We start from the raw sequence: 21977 nt of genomic DNA on the forward strand, positions 1-21977 counted from the left end.
ATTAGAAAACAAAGCCTCGCCAGGCATTGCGCTAGGTGCAGCCGCTAGGTTATGAAACTATAGTCATGTCTCTCATGCAACATCAAACTATATAAAAACTAAAATGGCACCCTGAGTGGTGTAGAAGGATCAAAAGCTTTGTCTCATGATGCATCTTTAAGTCTCTTCTTGGGTAAACAAAGTTCATGTGAAACTTTTGGAGTGGGATATCATCGCACAGTGTACATACTTATATTGTACGGTTCTAACTACAATTATTAGTAATCTATGAGGTTTTTCAGATGAACGCTTGAAGCTGAAGCACTTATAGTTGCATGATAGTGCGGGCCTGCATCATTTACTGTTAAGCATCTTAAGTTGTGGCCACTGTAGAAGTTCATATCAAAATTAAAGATCATGATGGCAACTATCAGACTCGATAAAATCTATGGATTGGCATTTTATTGTTCAAGCACCATACAATACTGTTATTTTGGATAAGAGAAGTAAAAGCAGAATATATATTTTTTTGATCTTTATTGTTCAAGTAAATGGAGATCATAATCACCATGCTGTGACTTGGAAATAATTATAATCATGCTTGATAGCAAAGTTTTTTTTTTCATGGGGGGTGGGTGGGTGGGGGATATTTGTGATTTCACTAGGATGAATTTAAAAACAGAGGAGGATATAATTAATGCCATTTGAGAATTAATTTAGGACACATAAAGGTCATAGGTAACAAAGATGACATGTGCAAAGAAGTCTCAGATCTTATGGACACCTAGATTCTATGCTACTAATCCATTAATAATAGTTCTTATACTCTACATATATTATATCCATTGGACAGCAGCCTGCTAATTACTAATTAACTTTCTTTTTAACATGTTTAGTCATGGAGGTAGATGCTGCTAACTCTATGTAACCGTTTCCATATAGGAATTCAAAGTTGCTTTCGCTTTTATTCTCAGGATCAAATGCTAGATTAGGTTTGATATTTCATCTTCCACACTTTTCTGATCTCCCAAGTCTGTTCTATTAATTAATTATAGTAAAGGCGAGTGCATTAGCAGAACAGGAGAAATAAAATAATAATTAGAATATATAGTTGTTCAAGTTAAGTTGATGTTTATATAAAAGAATCTTAATCTATGTTTTCCAGTTATGCTTATACATAGAATAATTAAAACATGGTTGTGATCGGGATTACAGCATGATTAATTCTCCTGAACCTGATGAGTCTGTGAGAGGGATGGCCAGATTTGGTAGGTGGTTGGTCACATAGCCAGTACCCAGAACAGCAGAAACAGTTAGAAAACATTCTTAACAAATTATGTTTTTTATTGGTATCAAAAGAATAAATTATGTTTTTATTAGAGTTTTTTTTTTTATAAATGTCCTTCTAAAAAATTTAAATTTATATAAATATCTTCTTAAAATTTATATTTATTTCTGTATCCTCATAAAATACTATTTTTACACAAATATCCTTAATATAACGCTTCTTCTAAACTATATATATTTTAATTTAAAATAAATTATTTTTTATCCTTCATGACAATCATCTTATAAATACTTTTTTTTTGGGCACATCTATTTATTAAAAATATTTTAATCATTTTAATTTGAAATTGTTAATTTTTTAATGGTGTTAGATGGCATGGGTATATATGCAAAAATAAAAAAAATTGAATAACAAAAATAGGCATGAATATATATATATATATTAATTTAAAAAATATTTATGTAAAATTTGATATCTAGGAAGCATTCATGTAGAAAATTTTTTTTATTATATTAACGCCGTCAATTAATGACGGAGGTTGACCGTGTCATGGCTCTGGCTGCAACGCGTGCTTGCTTAGATGCGCCGCGGAGCATCCTAACACCTCGCCCACTTCACTCATCGCCGGCTAATCATGTGATCGCAATTATTTGGTGTGCAGGACGCTGACTCTCTCATTAACCCCCAAGTTCTCGTCTTCTCGACGATCTCATTAAATGCTGTCGGCTCATTATGGTTTTTACTGAATATTCGCTGAATTCTCAAAATCCCCAAAAAGGACCCAAGAAAGAGAGGCAAAGGCAAGGGACAACAAAAATCCTGTCCTTGCACTTGCTTCTCTCTCTCTCTCTCTCTCGTTCTATTCGAGCTCTGTTGCAGAGGTCTGATGGCGGAAATGTAGCAGAATCCCGCGAGGAGAAGCGCTCACAGTTCCGAAATTTGGTGGTTTTTGTTCTCTTTCTTTCTTGGGCCGGAGAGATGCCGATGATCCGGTACCAGATAAGGAATGAGTACGGATTGGCGGATCCGGAGCTCTATGGAGCCGCGGAGAGAGATGATCCCGAGGCGCTTCTCGAAGGGGTCACCATGGCCGGCCTCGTCGGCGTCTTGAGGCAGCTCGGAGATCTCGCTGAGTAGGTGTCTTCTTTAGTTTTCTCGAGCTTCTCGCGTGTTTCTTGAATCTTGATGCGTTGATTTGGTGTCGGTATTCTGGTTCTTGGAGGGAAATGTAGGGGATTGGGGTTTGGTTAGGATATCAGGGTAGATTCAAAGAATGCGCGTGCTTTTATTTCTGGTGAGAGTCAGGGTAATTGAAAGAAAGGGGAGAATTAGGGTTTTTGGATTTCTTTTGAAGAGATAAAAATTGATGGGTTTGGGTTTGCGGAAATTTTAGTTGCTCTTTCTTGCCTGATCTATTAGGAGTCAGTGGATAATGTTGGATTTGATTATAAATTTAGAATTTTGTGGTATATGGTTTTCCTTTTTGAGCAAAAGGGTGATTAATGGATGTATCAAGTGGAAGAAGTTACGCATCGTAACAAATGGAATAAAATAAAATGACTTTACATGCATCATGATTGACACATATAAAAAGTAACCATCTTTCCATTTTCATAAAGCTCTATGCTAACTGAATTTTTTCTTATTTAGGGTTCTTAGATTATGTGCAGCGAGGCATGTTAAGACTTAACATGATTCTCAGGACTTCTGGTTGTTATGCTACTTATATTGTCTGCTTTAAAAACTGAAAGGGTTCTGGTTGGCTCTTTTATCTGTGAAGAATCAATTTCTCTCTCTTTTTTCTGGTGAGTTTATAAAGCTTATAGAGACGATATGCCATGAAGAATCTAATTGTTGCAACTTGGTAGAATACACATAGGCTGTTTGTTGCACTTTTGCAATACAAACGGATCTTTCAGTCAAGATTCCACAGTCTCAGTATTGTTCCATTATGTTGAGGCTTATGTAGGGAATGAACTCTATTTATAGAAAGGCTTAAACTCAAAGGTATGTGGCATGGCACTGTCAAGTGTTATGTGAGATTGGTGGAGAGATACCAGAGTGAAATCACAGGAGCATAATAGAATTATGGACACAAAGGACTGAGGGAGTTTTTGAAGAGTAAAGGATAAGGGAGAAAAAAAGGACAGAGATACCCGGTGACAAATTTGCAAGCCCCCCAAGAATCATATGCAAAATCAGCATCATGGCTTGAATGAGAGGGTCACCGATCAGCTTGCTTGGAATCAGCACCAAAATGCCTCCAAGCTCTTAATAATCAGTAAAGCAGGATTTTGGTGAAGTATCAGTACACCCACCATGAAAACAGTAACGCACCTCATTTTCAATATAAAACTTTCACTACCCTAAAGGAGTGCATGCCTCTGCTTGTAGCCTTCTAAGACCCAATCTATCTAAAAGGGAAGAAAAGACCAGCTAAGAATCAAATTTAGGTCCTTTTTGGTTCAGGATCAGCGTTATCATGGGAAAGTTGAAGAGGAACAACTTGGGGTTAAAATGGAAAAATAGGAATACCTTTTTTCTACCCATTTTTCTGAATAACTTTATCCAGGTTTAGTGGAAAAAAGTACCTCTCCAACTTCCACTTATCTGAGATCAAGTTTTGGTGTTTGGTGGGATAAAGTGGAATAAATCAGAAAAAAGGGGGCTAGTTCAAACATCTATGGGATCTTGGCAGCACAAAACATGAGAGCGAGCTAGAGCTAGTTCAAATAATGAAATGGGGAAGCAGCACTTCCAAAGGTCGTGCAGAAGCATGAGTAAGAACCACTAAATTCAAGAAAAAACTTATTATATGTTTATTATGTGAAACATCTTCAAACTTAAAATTAAAATTGGCAAAAGCCATATATGATACATATAAAATTGTACAAGTTTTAAGATTTTTGTATCAAAGGACTAGACTTGATAAAAAGGGAGCTGTCAGACTCAAGAGGGATGTGGTGGAGTGAACTCTAGATTCTGAAAGGTACACGGCCAAGGTACATAATTATAGCTCTTGGAAAAGGGATGGAAGGCCAAAAGATTGTACCCAGCACATGAATAATACAACTAATAACTAAGAAACAACATAAAAGGAGGACAAAAAAGGGATGTGTGTTATTAAGTATGCAGATGAGCATAATATCTGATTCACAAGCAGTGGAGGGGAAACTTTTGTAAAAGCAAGCTAGGCTTTGAGGACTTAAAACGCACAGATCCTTCAGATTGCATCTGATACCCATATTTATTAGGTACTTCTAGGATGCATGTTAGATACTTATTTTAACTTTCATATTTTTGAAAATTTTAAAAAGGCTTCGGCGGAACCGGTACTGAGCACCGTATCGGTTCCCTACTGGCACGAGACGGTACGGGCTGTGCTGGGCCTATACTGACGGAGTAGACGGCATGCAGAGAGAAAAAGAAAGAGAGAAGGGGGAGAGAGGGAGGGAGGCTGGAGGAGAGTTGCGGACGCCGGCGGAGGCCGAGGCCGTGGTTGCCGACTTCACTTAAAAATCTGAAATTTTTTAAGGCTGCGGTCGGACCCTTGTTTCGTTCGAAACAAGAAAAGCGGCCGCGACCTCGCTTCCTGCGGCCTCCGCCGCCCTCCGCCGGCCTCTGCTGGCGTCCTACCCTCTTCCTCTCCCTCTCTTCCCCGCTTGCTCTCTCTTTCCTTCTCCTTCTCCAGCTCTAGCTCCGGCAACGGATTTCGTTTCTGTTGCCGGATCCATACCGGTGAACTACTAGTACGGCTCGGGACGGCTGGGACCGACCGGTTTGGGACGGTTTCGCCGACCCTGCTACAGATACTTTTCCGATATGCTTGAGTTCAGTACCTCTAGGGATGAGGGGGAGGACAATATTTTCTTACATCTTTTTTATGAATGTTCATCTTTTATTGACGAAGGGTCAATTTTGGAGTTTGTGATGGTGATATTACTGCATGGAGTATGGATTATGGTTCACTAATTTGAGTGACGACTAAATGATGGAGTTTTTGAATGTTAATGCTATTATATAAAGTATGGACTATGTTATCTAGTTAACCTACTAGGCTTTATAGATGCTTTTTAACTTATATACAAAAAAAAAATGTACTTATTTATTGTTGTGTGATCATATTCTACCCATATTGTATCCTCCCTTTTCAATATTTGCCGTATTTGTACATTCATATCATGTAATATCCCCTTCCCCTATCCATACCCGGTCCTCCCTGGACAAGGACACTATTTTGCTCGACGAACTTTAGGTGATTCAACCTACAAAGAGAAAAAATCAGTTAGCTGAAAAAATTTTGCCCCTTGACATTTCCTGTTGCTTTCCTCTGCCTAGTTCAACATTGTAATGGATCCTGCACATTCAAGTTATTCTGAATATTTTAGTTTTTCTTCCTTGTAAGAATTGTGAGGTTCCATTACTGGCTCTGCTCACCATATGATAGATAATAATGATGAGATCGCAAACCTTTGAATTGAGAGAGTGGAGTTCTTTTTTGGTCTATTTCAACTGCTCCTATCGTAGTTACAAGTATTACATTTAGATACAGACAACACATAAGAAGCAATATAAGTAGCATCCTGATGCTCTAAGTTAGGTATGCTTGGGTTCTGCTTTTCATTGTGAAAGGATGTTTCTGCTTTGGCATCTTCATGATAGAGATGGATCATTCAGGCATAATATCAAGATGGAATCTAATCCCTATTTTGTGTTGAATTTTCCGCTTTGTACGATAAGAACTTATTATGTCCTTTGCTTTTAGAAAGTCATTATATTACTCAATTTAAGAGTTGATCATATGTCTATCTGCATTTTTTTCTATTGTTTCCAAAACATAAAGCTGACATGCAATTTGGTCCTCCCTCTGTGGCTACATGATGAAAATTTTATAATTTGCTCACAGTTATTTTGCATTATTTAGTCACTAATCGAGGTGGTTTTGTTGCTTTTTCGGCCACAGGTTTGCTGCAGAGATATTTCATAACTTGCATGAAGAAGTGATGACCACTGCTGCTAGAGGGCATGGACTGATGCTTCGTGTCCAGCAGCTTGAGGCAGAGTTTCCATCAATTGAGAAGGCCTTTTTCTCTCAGACTAATAATTCAAGTTTTGCTTGCAATGATGGTTAGTGCGTGTTTTAAAATTCTTCAAGAATGCTAATCTGTTGTTGTATTTTTAAAGTCACAAACAAGGTTTAAAAACTTGGATCTGTTTGCAATTCGGTTAAGGTGATACAGATTCGGTTTCAGTAGTTTTAGGAATTAACCACTCAAGTTGTTGAAAAAGAAACTTAGCTATGAAGGATTACTGTTTTGTATCTTCTCTCGTAACTGATTATCCTGAAACATTAAAGAAGATCCCTTGAAAGACTCTAAGATTTTGGTTCATATATATTCTTATGATTGTTGTTAATGTCATCATTTTGTAGGTATTGACTGGCACTCTAATATTGAAATGGATCAGAATCTAATCACACGAGGAGATATGCCTCGTTTTATCATGGACTCTTATGAAGAATGTCGTGGTCCACCTCGATTATTTACACTGGACAAGTATGATCTCGACACTATCATCTTATCTACTTTTGTGATATTTACAAATTTTGTCTGTTGACTTGTCCTTGGTCCTTTAGGTTTGATGTTGCTGGTGCTGGGGCATGTTTAAAAAGATATTCTGATCCCTCTTTCTTTAAGATGGAGTTGCCCTCCTCTAGAATGCTGGAAATAGAGCTTCCAAGAGAAAAGAAAGCTCGTAAGACCAAGGTAACATATTAGAAAATAGATAATGACATATTTGGCATGTTAGGCTTGTGACACAGCTTGTCTGGAGTTCTGTGAGAAATCTTTTGCTATATTTTCTAGTGTTGGCTTCTTCCTCGAGTTAATGCATTCCACTTTAGTTGACTTTCTTAATAATGTAATCACCAAACTTTGGTTCAGATGGTATGACCCTTGCTGCTTTAGGCAAGGGGCAAGGGACAGTGTTCGGTTCGGCAGCATGTTGGCCCTCACTTCGACCCCTAATTATACTAATCCCTGGTCTTGTGAGTAGTGGCTTGGTCTGCCTGGGCTCCAGTTTGGGCGGGAAAAAAAACTTTGTTTATAATGTAGACAATGGGCCTCCATAAACCTTAAATAAAGAGTCCATTCATCTTTTTTTTTTTGCCTCCTTTTATTTTCTTTCTTCTATGAACCCCCTCTCTTTCAGGACCCTAGATGAGATTAGGAATAAGGTGATGTGACATCCGTAGTTTGGATTCTCTTCACAATGGTAGAAGATTGATGTTACCTTTGACTTTAAGAACACAGTGGATATGATGGTGTAATCTATTGGGGAAATATCGACTTAGGTCATGCATGAAAGTTCAAAATAAATTTAGACATCTTCAGTGTCAGTTTTTGATGTGCGGGCAATTTGATCCACTCAAGTTCTTGATTTTTTTTGAGGATTTCATGTTTGTGACATTACTTTCAAGGATGAAGGGGAATTTCTGACATATGTATCATGGATCTTGGTGCTCTCTTTGCCTTGGAGGCAAAGAAATCATGTTCCAAACATCATTTAGTCGTGCTTTTGTTTTTGAGATGTGGCAGCTTGGGCATGAGCGCTTTTAGTCTTCTACTCAAATTGTTGTATTTATTATATGTTCTGTTTACCCGTTTCCCAAGGTGGACAGCTTCTTTGACCCATTTTTATTGATTGCTTTTATGTGCCCACTTTAGAAGCTGAAGGTGCGTGCTGATTATTGAAGGAAAATGTTCCTTAGTCTCAATGATTTTCTCTGTAGCAAACTTTTGGCAGTTAAGAGCACAACCAGCTAGAAAATTGTCCTGCGATAATCTTCTATGACAATTGGGCAGAATGCTATATAGTGATGTCAGCATAAGTTGATAATTGAAACTTCTGACACTATATTACGGGATTTTTTTTTTTTTTGGAGTGATGAAAAGAAAAATTTATTAACTAAATTACTAGAATTTACTAGAGTTTAACAACTAGAAGTAGCTCATGTTAATTAGGTTGATTTCATGGGCAACCTGAGGTTGATCTCATCGGAAGTTCTCTTATTTTTTCCTTCCTGCCCCCCCCCCCCCCCCCCCCCCCCCCCCCCCCCCCCATCATTTTATGAGGTCCTACTGGGTTAGCTAGTTCTAGTGACTGCCTAATTATGGGTCATGGGGAACTTATGTTGTCTGGTTAGATAGATCCATTTCAAAACTAACTGCAAAAAGTAGCAGATTGTGAAGAGTGTAATGATAGTAAGATTGAATAAGTGTTTCTCTGCAAAGTTTGGAATCTGCCTTGGCCTTCAAAGAACAAGATCATTGTTTGGAGTCCCACATGCAATCTGGTGGGAAGTGTGGCAAGAGGGCTTTGTCCTATTTTATTTATCAGTGTTTAAAATAATATCATCAATTTGACCATCTCTTAGCCTGCCATTCTGCATATCACTCATTTGTCAAGCCAGTTTTCTTCTCCAGTTCAACCTCTAGCTTTTTTGTGTGCCTTTTGGTACCTTTATAAGACCATCACTTGTTCCTGATTCTCTTCTGTCTCTTTGCTTAAGGCCAGATACTATACTGATCTTGGGAACCAATTATTCTACCAATCAGCAGTCTACAATTGTCTTTTGTGTCTTCTTTTTTTGACCCTCGCATAACCTAGAATATCAAGAAGAAATATATTCTTTCCAACTCAAGCAACAACCTATCTGTATGTCTTTCATAATGTTTTGGAGGTTGTTTGGCTTTGTAGCCTTCTCCCCTATCAAAGAGTTGCCTTTGGTGCTCTTTTTGTGCTATACTATAATCACCATTAATGTGTATCAATAGTAACACCAGTAACCCAACCTTTCATGAGCTGACAAAATGTGCATTTGTTGTTGGGATGAACTGCAGATGGTAGAGTGTAAAGGGAGGGAATCAATACCCTTTGTCTCCACATTTACAAAAATTCATGTTTGAGGAATGCATTGAGATTTTGATTATCACTTTGATTATTAGTTTCATCCCAATTTGTATCGCTCCCTTAGTCTTGTCTATTTAGCACATTGTGGACTTAGAAAGAAGACTGAATCCATCATATTCTTTCACTATTTATGAGGACGAGCTGTTGTTCTATAATTTGCCATTATCAAAACGAGGTGTATATGTGTGGAAAGTGAGAGGGAAGAGCAAAACGATGGTATGTATTTTGTGCTTGGTGGTATTTTAATGTAACCATGACTGTGTGCAGGGTTATAGCTAATTGTCAATGCATATCTATCAATGTACTTGCAATTTGTAAACCTTCCATCCAAGGTTCGCCGTACCGGTACTGAACCCCGTACCGGTGCCGTACTAGTATAGGCATACCGAGTGTCGGTACGGGTACGGTATGCCCGGTACCCATCGGTACGGGTACGGTATGCCCGGTACCCATCGGTATAGATATGGTACGCTCGGTACCGACCGGTACCGATTGGTACAGCATACCATGCTTCCATCACTAACTCCACAAGTTAGTGGTCTGATTATTAACTAGTTGCTTTGGTATAAAAGTTGCACACTCCCAAGGGCTTTGAAACTTGAAAGATACCAGAATATAGCAAATGTGTTGTTCAGTGGTCATAATGTCTCTGAGAATCTTTAGCTTGGGTGTTTGGTGGAAGGAAGAAACTTTTTGAACGTACAGTATTGGAATCTATTATAGTCGCTGTAAGGTAACTAACGGGATATGATAGAGATTCCTATAGACTGTACCATGCCCTTTTGAGTTCACTTTATTACAGAGATACTGCATATAACTTTGCTAAGAGTCTGTTGATTACTATTATTATTTTGTGGGAAATTATGATGGTTGAAGATACCATTCTTTAAAATTACATGTGCTAGTCTAATCTCCATTATAACATGATTTATTTTTATAATTTGTATTTTCTGAGAAATTTTTTCATGTCAACGAGATGTAATAGGAGCTATTCTATCTCCTTCCTGTCATCATGTCGTCTCTTTCCTATGTTGTTTTTTGTTTTTCTTCACTATTTTCTACTTTTTATAAGATACCCATGGCAACAGCTTAGTTTAAATTATCACTTTCTTAAATTTGAATGGAACCTTCTTTATCATTTCTCTTTCAGAAAGGATCATGCTGGAAGAATGGTCAAACACTTGAGTCCTTATTAGCACCCCATGCCAACTCCGAGTAAGCACGTTTTTGATTTCAACTACAAGCTGATCATATTATCATACATGATGTCAATTTATTGGCTTAACTTTATGATTGGTGCATACAGTTTGCAGGCCATATCTTCTGACCAAGTTTCTGAGAAAACTTTGAGGCGCGTGAGATTGAAATCTAGGCACTTCAATGGTATGGAGAGAAGCAATGAAAGAAGATTAATGGAGCATCTACTTGAAATACATTCATCTGAGCAGAACATTTTGTTTGGAAATTCTGTAAGCTACTCCCACGTAAAGGTAAATTCAATTGATTCAAATGAATCAGCTCCTGAAATACATGAAATTGTAGTTGATGCTTCAGCTGATCTCCCATTAGTTGGAGGCCTAAATCCAATTCAGTCTCCTATTAAAAAGGAAGTGGCAGGGTTGTCTTCATATGAATTGGAGACTCAGAAGATAAAGAATAAAGAATTGTCAGAGGCACTGCATGACTCATTTGGTGAACTAAGAAAGACTGACGCAGACTATCTTGTTGTGGAAGAAAAAGAAATGTCCACTGAGTCTGGATATAAATCAGAAAGTAGTGTTGATGGCGATGTATCTGGTGAACCTGGAAAAAGCTCTCCAGCACTGCAGGTGGTCAATCAGAACAAATTGTTGGGTGATGCTGAAGGCATATCAGAAGGCTGTGCTGATGGCTATAGGTCCGACGACGTTAGTAGTGAGCTGGATAATTTCGTGGATGCGTTGAATACAATAGAATCAGACATAGAAACAGATACTGAAAGCGGAGGTAAAGCTGATCCAGGTGTCTTCAACATGGAATCTCATCGAAAGGATTCTCACACTAACAAGGCACAACAGGTGCTGCCAGCTCAATTTTCAGAACCAGATTCTGTTGATAACTCTACCAAATCATTGAGCTCAGATAATGTGTTTAAGAATGAAATTACAAGTACTTCCGACTCAGATTCAACTAGTTCGACTGTTGCACAGCCAACTCAACGGAATATGGTTTCTTTTGATTTGCCTGCCAATTCAGAAATTCGCCTTGGTAAAACCTATGAAAAGACTACCGAAACAGATTTTGAAGACACAGCAAAATCTGATCATGGTGTCTTCAATGTGGAATCTCATGGAAAGGATTCTGACAGTAACGAGGCGCAACAGGAGTTTCAAGCTCATTTTCCAGCACCAGATTTTGTTGATAACTCCACTAAATCATTGAGCTTGAACAATATATTTAAGAATGAAATGGCATGTGTTTCTGACTCAGATATTGCAAATAGTTCAATTGTTGCACAGCCAATCCAAAGGAACATGGTTTCCATTGATTTGCTTGCTAATTCAGAAATTTTCCCTGGTAAAAACCATGATAGAACTACTGAAGATCTCTGGCAAAATAACGAGGCTATGGAACTTAATTCTTTAAATCATTTTGCATCTAGTTCTTGTGTTATAGGTTCAACTTCTATTCTTTTTAGCATTCATCCTCAAGCGAGTGCTCATGAATCCCAATCCATTACCGGAGACCAGAATGACTTACTTTCCAGTAATGAAGCACCAGATGCTAATGAAGCCACCGAATATCTGGATGGTAATCTATGATTCATCTTCAGATAGAAAATGTTATGATGAAAAGTCTGTGAACAAATATAAAGACTCATTTATGGGAGACCAACATCATGTGCTGGTGTTGGCCGCCTGTCAGTGTGGTCTTTTTTCCCATAAAAAGAACAGTCTTGATATTTGGTGTTAACATAGCATTGCTCTTTTCAGAATAGCTCAATACTTTGACATTTCTTCTGATGCTTTACTCTGTGTGATATGGCAGGTTTGCCTCTTGAGAGTGATCATCTTGCAGAGCATGTTGAAGAGCTGATCTCAGAAGATATAGCAGAAACATTTGACATGCCTGATCACCTTTCTCAAATAGAATACAGAAGTATGTCCAGAGAAGCTCCTTCAGGTTATATTGAAGACTTATTGCTTCTATTACCTGCATCTGTAGTAGGAGAGTCACAAGAATCAGTGGAACCTGATAGTAGGGCTTGTTCAGGTGTGGGCATATCACCAATCATCTCTGCTTTATCTCCTGCTATCAACTATAATGCTTCACATCTTGATGGCTTGGCTACAAAACTCGAAAATGGTGTGCAACCTGAAGATATACATGCAGACATATCATCTGGCTTTGTGGAAGACAGTCATGACATAGCTGAAGAGTTTGATGGTAAGTTTCTTGCAGAGAAGAGACCTCTGAACTTCCTTCTCAAGCAAATGATGACATGGTGTTTGAAGATTTTTTAAACAGACACAACTCATTTCTGAAGTTTTTCAGCATTTATTTAATATGACAGGTTCATGCCCTGGGACTAAAGATGAAGATGTTCCTGAAAATATACATCCTTCAGACTATCCTGTAGAGCTAAATTCAGAAGATACGACAATCACACTTGACATGACCAATCATCATTCCCAAGCACGAGATGAGTGTACTCTTGGGAAGGTTCCTACAAGATTTGGAGGAGACTCAGCACTTCCTTCAAATGGGTGCATAGGAGAGCCACATGAATCCATGAAACAAGATATAGATGCTTATTTAGGTAGGAGCACATCACCTACCATCCCTGGTTTGTCCCCTGATATCAGCTTTACCATTCAGCTTGAAGGCTCTGCTGCAGAAATGGAAAAACTAGTTGCACCTAGTGAACATTTACCATGCTCGAGTTCAAGCCTTGAAAATGTTGAAGAAATGGCTAAGGGTAATATTTCAATGCCCAACACACTGTCCCCTCAGTTGGAGTACTTCTCTGATGCTGAGGAGCCTCAAGAGTTCCCTCATGTGGTCTCAGCAGGGTTTACCCATTTGTATTCTGTAGAAGAAACCTGTCCTAGTGATGTGCAGCTTCAGTGTAAAGTTCCCAACCATGAGCTGATTGAATGTCCGATAACTGTTGATAATAATTTGAAATTGCTAGATGAGCCCACAGAATGTCTCTCTCAGGAGAATACACTGCAGGCAGGAGGACCTACACAGTCTAATGACCTCACAGCTGAGAATTCAATTTTTAATGCTAACAGTGGTAATGCACATCCTTCTTCAACCTATTCTCCAGAAACATCAGGCCTTCTAGTACAGCCACAAGAAAATAGTATTCCTGATGATGAATTTCTATACCAGCACCTAGTGGAGAACCAAAAGACAATTAGTCCAAAGGACACAACAGCATTGGATTCTCAAAGCACTCAGCACTTGACTCTTCCTTCAAGCGACGAAGATCAACTTGTATCTGCTCCTACTGCTTCTGATCCTGAGTTATCCATTTTAGATTCATCTAATACATCTGCTTGTAGATTACTCAGTGATGTTTGTCAGACAAAGCTATCTGGAGGTGTCCAAGAAGATCTGCATTCCGATAACAACGAAGTAAATTCAGTATATTCCTTAGAAAGCAAACAAGATTTTGGTTTAAAAGCTTTGCCTCATGATGGCTGTGAAAGTGTAGAAGAGAAGCCGCCAACTATTCATTTCCTTTCAGAACCAACAATTCCGCTTGAAGAAGCAGCCTCCAAGTCACAGGTCATCAGCGAACTGAATGTGCTCCCTGTACATCAAGAGGGTGAGCATCTTGATCCAGGCATTCCAACTAGTTCTATTGACCTTAATGATGAACCATCAGAACAAGGGCTGCAACATAGGTGCCGTGACTCTGCTAGCGATGGAGATGTTGGTGAGTTGGATATACCACCATTGAACGAAGCCATATCTGGGCAAGTTGAACTAGAAACTTTTGTTTCTTCTGCATGCAGTTTTGAAGGTATCTCAAGTTCTTTGGCTTCTAATATTTCAGCTGTTACATTATCACCTTTTACAAGCTTCGATGTTGCCATTTTGGAAACTTCTTCTCAATTGCCCTTCGAGCCACGGTTTGATGAACCAGTCTCCAGCTTTCCTTTACAAGGTGTCGAAGAACCACCTCCGCTTCCCCCACTCCCCCCACTCGAGTGGAGGAGGGGAAAGCTTCAACTGTGTTCTCTATCATCAGGTGGAAATTTATTTCAACCTCTGAGTGGAACAAATTCATTAATGGCACCATCACCTGCTGATTGGAAGCATGGACATGGTTTATTAGAAGACGAAGGTGAAATGGTTAAGCCGGCAAATCCATTTGTTACTATGCCGGTGTTGGAAGCCAAGAGTTCTCAGCATGGTTTGTTCAAATCAGATGGAGAAAAGATGCATCCCTCTAGGTTGTCTGAACTGCCACCTATTGCTGGTAATGAGAGATATCAACATGATGCCTCATTTTTGGAGGGGAAAATTGTGCATCCTTCCAACGCTTCTGTAATAATTCCAGTCGGAGAAGATGAGAAGCATCTGTCCAGTCATAATGCAGCTGGGGAAGTGATGTTGCAGCCATCAAACCCATTTGCATCATTATCAGTATTAGAAGATGACATCTCTCAGCATCCCACACTATTGCAGGGAGAAACACTTCAGCCTTCAGAGGATACTAGTTCTCAACTTGATCAGTTGTTAACAAGTTTAGAGTTGGAGGGATCTCAAGAGTCCCAACATGGTCACTTAAGTTTAGAGAGAGAGACAGTGCAGCCTCCGAACCTATTCTTGGTTGGATCAGATATAGAAGATGAGAAGCCTCAGTATGGCTATGGAATTTGTGGAGGTGAAAATATGCAGCTGCAATCATCAGTGCGAGCACCAACAACAGCACCTGAGTTGCCTAAGCTTGGTTGTGAAACTTCAAGGGAAGAAAATCAATCTTCTCAATTTGATGTTTTACCTACACCAGATGATGAGAACTTAAATGTGAAACCACGTTCCATTTGTAGCCGGCCGAGAGATCCTCTAATTGAGGCTGTTGCTGCTCATGATAGAAGCACGGTAATAATTGTTTACTGCAACAGGATTATATTTCTAGAAACCCATACCGGATACGAATTGCATAAGATTTGCACCCCCCCCCCCCCCCCCCCCCCCCCCCCCCCTTTTCTCTTTTTATCTTATTGTGTTTCAATGATTTTGCAGATGAGAAAGGTATCAGAGATGGTTCTACCTTCCAATAAGCCAAAGGCGGATGAAAGGGATTCATTACTAGAGCAGATAAGAAACAAGGTATGTTGCACTCAATTGGATTTCCATTTCCTTTCGCTTTTTTCAAGACCCACATCTAGTTCTCACTTCAAGATTACTTGTTCTTTATCAGTCCTTTAACCTGAAACCAGCAGGCGTCACAAAATCAAACATCAAGGGTCCTCCAACAACTCTAAAGGTTGCTGCTATCATAGAGAAAGCAAATGCAATCCGCCAAGTTGGTCCTTAACCAATAAACTAGAAATTAAATCTCTCTCTCTCTCTCTCTCTCTCTCTCTCTCTCTCTCTCTAACCATCTTAGAAGCATATTCTTGGTATAGGCATTTGTGGGAAGTGATGAAGACAATGATGAAGATAGTTGGACTGATTCTTAGGCACTGACCATTTCTTGAAACTATTGGAGTACAGTTCGAGTGATTCCTAAGCACCGATCACTTCTTGAACTTTTGGAGCTCTCCATAACTGAAATATGCCAATCACGCGGGTCTTCCCTGAGCAATACAGTTGTTGAACAGACGGACATGAGGTGCATCAGTGACAGCAGGGCATTAACCAAAGAATCACTACAAAAGGGAGTCTTTTTGTTCGTGTGTATATATTGTCATGTATATAATATTCTCTTCGATCCTTTCTTCTGTGTCAAAATGTATTCTTTAGCTTGTATTCACTGGCAAAGGCTCTAGAGTGAGGTAAAACAGACCTTGCCCTTGTTGCTCAATGTAATTGTAGGTGATAAAATTTTCGGTGTGTAGATTTTGAAGAGGCGTAGATCTTTGGAGTGCATAGAGTGCATAGAGCTCCGAGTCTAATATTTCCTGGCTCTGTGCAGGTCTTATTGCTCCTGTCGGTGCAGACTTGGTGCTGTATTTGTGACCAAAGGTTGCAGAAAATTAATGTACGCTGCAGAATTCATATCTAGTTCCTCTTTCAGCTTTTGCTCTGGAGCTTAAGCATTGGGAGCGGTAGGTGCTTTGTGAGCATTGGGAGGTTAAGCATTTGTTTCACATATCTGCAGGCTGGACTCAGTTTGACCTTAGTCCAAGTTATCTATATTTCAGAAATGTTTCAACAGCAAACTGAATCATGTACAGCAAATCACAGGTAGAACTAGTATGTGTTCGAACTAGTGCCGGCACTTGGTGTGCCGGAACTTATATATGTTTGAACTAGTTCGGAACTGACTAGTACCGATCCCACCATGTTTAAATTAGTCCCAGCACCCGACGTACAGGCCTTGCGGCTGGTGTGCTGGCTGGGACAGATGTAGGTCCCATGCCTACGGCTGAACTAATGCCGGCAAATGGAATGCAGGTAGTAATAGTTAAAACTTGATGTTATTATGAAAAAGTGAATTCTTCATTCATAACATTAGGCTACTCTCTTTGGAATCCCCATCTGGGTTTTCCTTCCGAGGGGCTTGGCCTATGAGCTATATTGTACTCTCGAAGGAAAAGAAGGTTGAGTTTTAGTACTCATATTGGAATCTGGTTTATCCAGTCTTCCCTTTCTTCTCCCAATATTTGAAGTGGTCGAGCAGTTGGATCTGAAGGGGAAGAAAGAATTTGGTGTTTTAAAAGCAGAGGGATCGATTATGCTTCCTTAGATAGGAGGTTGAATTTGTCACACCTTGTACCCGTCCCCTGGGTTGGTTATATGACACGGCTGTATACATCCTAGGATAAGGCCTTAGAGAATATACAGGTCTGAAAATTTATTACAACCTCAATATCACTAAACAATAATAATATCAATTTATAACAAATAACAAAACTTATAAAATTACAAATTTTATTCATTCAATCGGTAACAATGATGTTCTATCTATTTATTCTTTTTATTCTCAATTATAGCCTAAGCAATCTGCAACTTTGACAAGGAAAGAGAAAGAGGGTTGTGAGCTTTACAACCCAGATTCTTACTGCACATTTACACCAATAATAATATAATTTGAAAATAACAATAAGCAATATCAAAATGAAAACATAAATTATAAAACTTCTTTTCAAAATCCAACATAACTTAATTAAATCGACAAATATCCGCATAAATATATATCAAATATTTGGCTTATCAAAAGAGATATATATCACAAATGCCAATAAATAAAATCTTTTATTCAGCATTGTTTCATGTGTCTTATCAACTATTTCTCTTTAACCCAATTCTAAGTTTCATAGTAATTATTTTTTTGGTTTTGGACTGACCAAGACCATGACCCAGTCCAAGACTGCTAAACAAAATCTTATGCGTAATCCCGTAAAGGCTATCCCACGTATAAGCTTGTGAAGACTGTCCCATGCGTAAGCTTGTGAAGACTATTCTATGTTTAAGCTTATGGAGGCTATTCCATATGTAAATCTGTGAAGATTATCCCATGCATAAGCTCATGGAAGTTGTCCCACACGTAAGAGCTATCTTAGACATTAAATTTTTTATTCAAAAGTTATTAAATTTGATCTAAGAAAATGATCATTCTTAAGATACAAGTTCATAAACTATAATTAAAAAAAAATAAACATTGATATACTTGAGATGTAATAAATATTTAAACGTAATTAAGTAAAAGTAGGTCAGCAGAGATGGGTTATTAAGCTGCTTAAAATGAGATTAGTTTAAATGAGATTTATTAAAAGAATTGAAAAGATATTTAGTATGAAATAGAAGGGATTTTATATCATTTTTGGGCTGGTTTGGATAGGGTTTAGATTGAGTCGGATCAAACGGGCCTATTTTTCGCTAACTCAAATTGTTGACTCAATTGCCTGTGTGTGTCTATGTGTGTGAGTGTTGAGATTTATTAAAAGAATTTAAAACATTTTTTTTTGTTAACTTAAATTGTTGACTCAAATTGTGTGTCCGAGATGTGTGGCTAGGTGCTCAAAAAACACTCTCGAACATGATTATAAATGGTGGAAAATTAGATCCATCTGTCATGTCTAACCAACCGAGTATCGAATCTTGCTGGTCGTAAGAAAGGATCTTGATCTTCCAGATTCCTTGTAACTTATTGACGTTGGCTCTCGGGTAGTTAAAGCCCGAATCTGAGAGAATTCCTTCTAGGAACGAGCCACAGCTTATTTTACAGGTTCATGCATTACTCTACATTCGCCAATCAATATTTATCAGTTAATCCAGTTGTTTGGCTGCTTTTTTTTTTTCTTTTTTCGAAGGACGTCCAGGTTCAAATCTTGATCGTGCCATATTATTACATTTTTTGTTTTGTATAATATCTACATTTCTGAAATAGAGCGTGATGTGCACGGATATGGCAGATGCTGATTTGCGTGAAAGGCTGTATGCTGTTGCCTTCAGGACAGCTCGAAACTCCCCCATTTCGTAGTAAAAACATCGAGGATCATGTATGATAGCGTCTGCTGGAACTATGCCTTCATCAATGTTGTCACTTTCCCTGAAAGTTGGAGTCGTTTTTGTAATGCTTCAAGCTAACATTATTATTATTTTTTTTAATATTTGTGTCTATATTTGTACGTCATGGATCAGTTTTTCACTCCTTTCTTTCAATCCAAAGGACAATTGCTCTTACTGTGCCCTCTTCTTTAGGATCCATTTTTTATAGGTAAATATTATGAAAAAGTTAATCAACTTTTTCATTGTCCAACTTATTTTAAGTTTTCGTGCTTTTTTAAGTTAATAAATTAGTTTTTCATGAGTAGAATTTATTCATAAAATAGAAAAAAAAATTTACCCATCTAAGTTAGATAAGTTGTTTTCTCGTCAACCAGTAAAATAACTTTTTTTTATTTTATTTCTAAAATACCCCTAACCCAATATATTATATTATGTTATGTTATGTAATATTATATATGATATAATATTAACTATAATATCTATTATATCATGTATTATATAATATATTTATTATTATAAATATAATATATATATATATATATATATATATATATATATATATATATATATATATATATATATATATATATATATATATATATATATATAGACATATGGATAGATTTTAGCCTCACCGCTTCAATATAAGCATATTATGTTTAATTTTTCTACCAATGATGCTTGCGGTTGTCTCCGGTTGCCTTTTTTAAGTAAATTACAAAGCTGTCGGCGCGAAATCCTGTTCATGAATCATGACCTTGTTTTCGCTTCCGTTGGGCTGCTTCTGCCGGTGAATGTTGGCTTGTCTGTTCCAGCCCGGTCCTTGGTGTGTCAGCTTTTCAGGTCTTCTCATGGATTCTTTTTTTTTCTTTCTAGAATTCAATTCTAGGGCCCACCCCTTAAGTCAACGATAGCTATTCAGCTGCTTAAAAAACAATAACCATCAGCAATATTGCTACCGAAGCTCACTTTAAAAAAAATTAAAGAGCAGCACCTCGAACCGGGCCGGTGTTAGACTAGAAGACCTCTCCCGCATCATTCAGCCAGAGCACGAGCCAGGGCCGGATTGCGCTTGGATCTGGAGGTTCGGTCTCCACCCGAGGGCAGCTCTCTTTGTGTGGAAGGTGTTCTGGGACCGCCTTCCGACGAGAGCAGTGCTGAGCAGGCGTGGCTGGGGGATCCCTACGGAGTGCGGAACGTGCGAAGCTGAGGAGTCAGTGGACCACGTGCTCTTCCAGTGTACTTGGGCGAGGTCGACATGACAGTGGACATGGATCCCGCAGGGAGCCCGAAGTGCGCGGATACAGTTCCTTAGGGTGATGCGGCTGTGGCTAGCTAGTCCGCAGACTCGTGAGGAGGGCATCAGAGCGACTTGCACAACCCTTCAGATCTGGCTAGCAAGGAATGCTCGTACTTTCGGCGAGCGCAGGGTGTCACCGAGGGCAGAGCTTGCTCGAGCACAGGCCACGGAGATCAGCCATATCCCTTCCTTAGACAGACCTTTGACAGCTCGGGACACCTGGGGTTCCCCCCTTGCTCCGGCAGCTCCTTAGATGGTGTTTTTCACCTGGGAGCCCCCACCCCCGAGCTTCCTCAAGGTCAACTTTGATGGGTCTGTGCTGGATGGCGGCACGCGAGGCGGTGCAGGTTTTGTCATACGGGACCCGCACTTCAGGGTCGTGGCCGCAGGCGGCTGCTAGTTGTTCGTTACATCAGTCCCGGGAGCAGAACTGCGCGCAGCCTGGGCGGGTCTTCGACATGCGCGGGCGATGATGTGGGCCAGCTCGATTATTTTGGAGGGCGACTCAGCCACTGTCATTGGGTGGATTCAGAAGGGGTTGAGGGGTGAGAGCTCAGACCACCCCTTGATCCGCGATATAGTCAGGATGATGAGAGATGGGGGGGCCATCCAGGCCAAGCATGTATTTCGGAAAGCCAATGGGGCGGCTGATTGGGTGGCCGCCTATGCGGCCTACCACTCGGGGTACGCCCTTTGGTCGGGGGAGGGGGAGCTGCCACTGGCACTCCGCGAGATATTGTATTTTGATCTTATTGGGTGTATTCATACACGCACTGTATGAAGCACCCGCTTCAGCGAAAAAAAAAATTAAAGAGTAAAAGCTCCCAAAAGAAGGAAGGCATCATCCATACGGGACTCGTTCTGGGTGCGGTTTACATCCATCTTGAAAAAGAGTTGGCTACAATAATCGAATGGGTTAGAGGTCGGCATAGCAATACTGGAGTAGTTGCTACTCTATGATATACTTAGACTAGCGAGAGGGTGCGACTTTTTTCAGGCCATCTATGTGACTATGTCTATCGGAAGGTAAATAATATTGCTGACTGAGTCGTCTTCTTTGTAGCTCATCATGCTGGAGAGTTTCTTTGAAAAAATTAAGGGTATGTTTCTTATTTTCTTCGCTAGTTTTTTTTTTCTAATTTTGTTGACTATATATATATATATATATATATATATATATATATATATATATATATATATATTGGGAGGCGCTGTTGTACTATAATAATAATAATAATACAACCAATAGGCTGGATTAGCTCTAATAAGTAGAGTCTGACCTCGAAATGACCCTATTCAAAATAGTACCTTTCAATGTGATGGAACAAGTATTGCTGAAATAAATGACCCTATTCAAAATAGTACCTTTCATAACAAGTATTGCTGAATTATCACCCCCCTTAGGACCAACATTTCAGTGTTTTCTAGTCGAATTGGGTTTGATCGCACCTTATCTTCTACGGAGTCGATCTCCACAATATTCTGCGAGGGGTTTCTCCATGCTTGCCAATCGCTAGTGTCTTTATCGCCGTTCCTTGCGACTTGGAAGATACTTGCTCCAAGATTAAAATGTCATGCTGTGTCTCATTAGAAGGATAATATAATATTCAAACATACGATGATTGCTTGGTTCACAAAAGCTTGGTCCGGTTCGAGCCCTGATAAAATATTGTGGATTCTTATTGCAGATGTCGTTTGAATCAGAAATGCGATCAGATGCAAAAAAAGAAACGCTGAATGCTCGCATTCGCTGTTCCAACA

At 39.1% G+C, this 21977-nt stretch overlaps 1 protein-coding gene across 4 annotated transcripts; it reads left to right on the top strand.

Annotated features, from left to right (window-relative positions):
* The first annotated feature begins 1933 nt into the window (after window positions 1–1933).
* LOC103708866 (protein SCAR2-like) lies at window positions 1934–16497 on the top strand. Of its 4 annotated transcripts, none has more exons than XR_003386027.2 (12): window positions 1934–2400; window positions 6231–6394; window positions 6699–6822; window positions 6903–7032; window positions 10389–10453; window positions 10545–12028; window positions 12266–12664; window positions 12792–15337; window positions 15482–15568; window positions 15660–15764; window positions 15868–16236; window positions 16377–16497. XR_003386027.2 is itself a non-coding variant. In XM_008793966.4 (12 exons), the coding sequence occupies exons 1-12, from the start codon at window positions 2000–2002 to the stop codon at window positions 15919–15921; spliced, it is 5469 nt and encodes a 1822-aa protein (XP_008792188.2). In that variant the 5' UTR covers window positions 1934–1999; the 3' UTR covers window positions 15922–16497. The 4 variants fall into 4 exon arrangements, 3 of the variants coding, with proteins under 3 accessions (XP_008792188.2, XP_038988326.1, XP_017698771.2); XM_008793966.4 differs by having other exon boundaries at window positions 12266–12400; window positions 12491–12664; window positions 15868–16497; XM_039132398.1 differs by having other exon boundaries at window positions 12266–12376; window positions 12491–12664; window positions 15868–16497.
* The last annotated feature ends 5480 nt before the right edge of the window (window positions 16498–21977 follow it).

This window comes from Phoenix dactylifera, chromosome 12 (assembly GCF_009389715.1).
Source record: "Phoenix dactylifera cultivar Barhee BC4 chromosome 12, palm_55x_up_171113_PBpolish2nd_filt_p, whole genome shotgun sequence".
Classification (NCBI taxonomy): domain Eukaryota; kingdom Viridiplantae; phylum Streptophyta; class Magnoliopsida; order Arecales; family Arecaceae; genus Phoenix; species Phoenix dactylifera.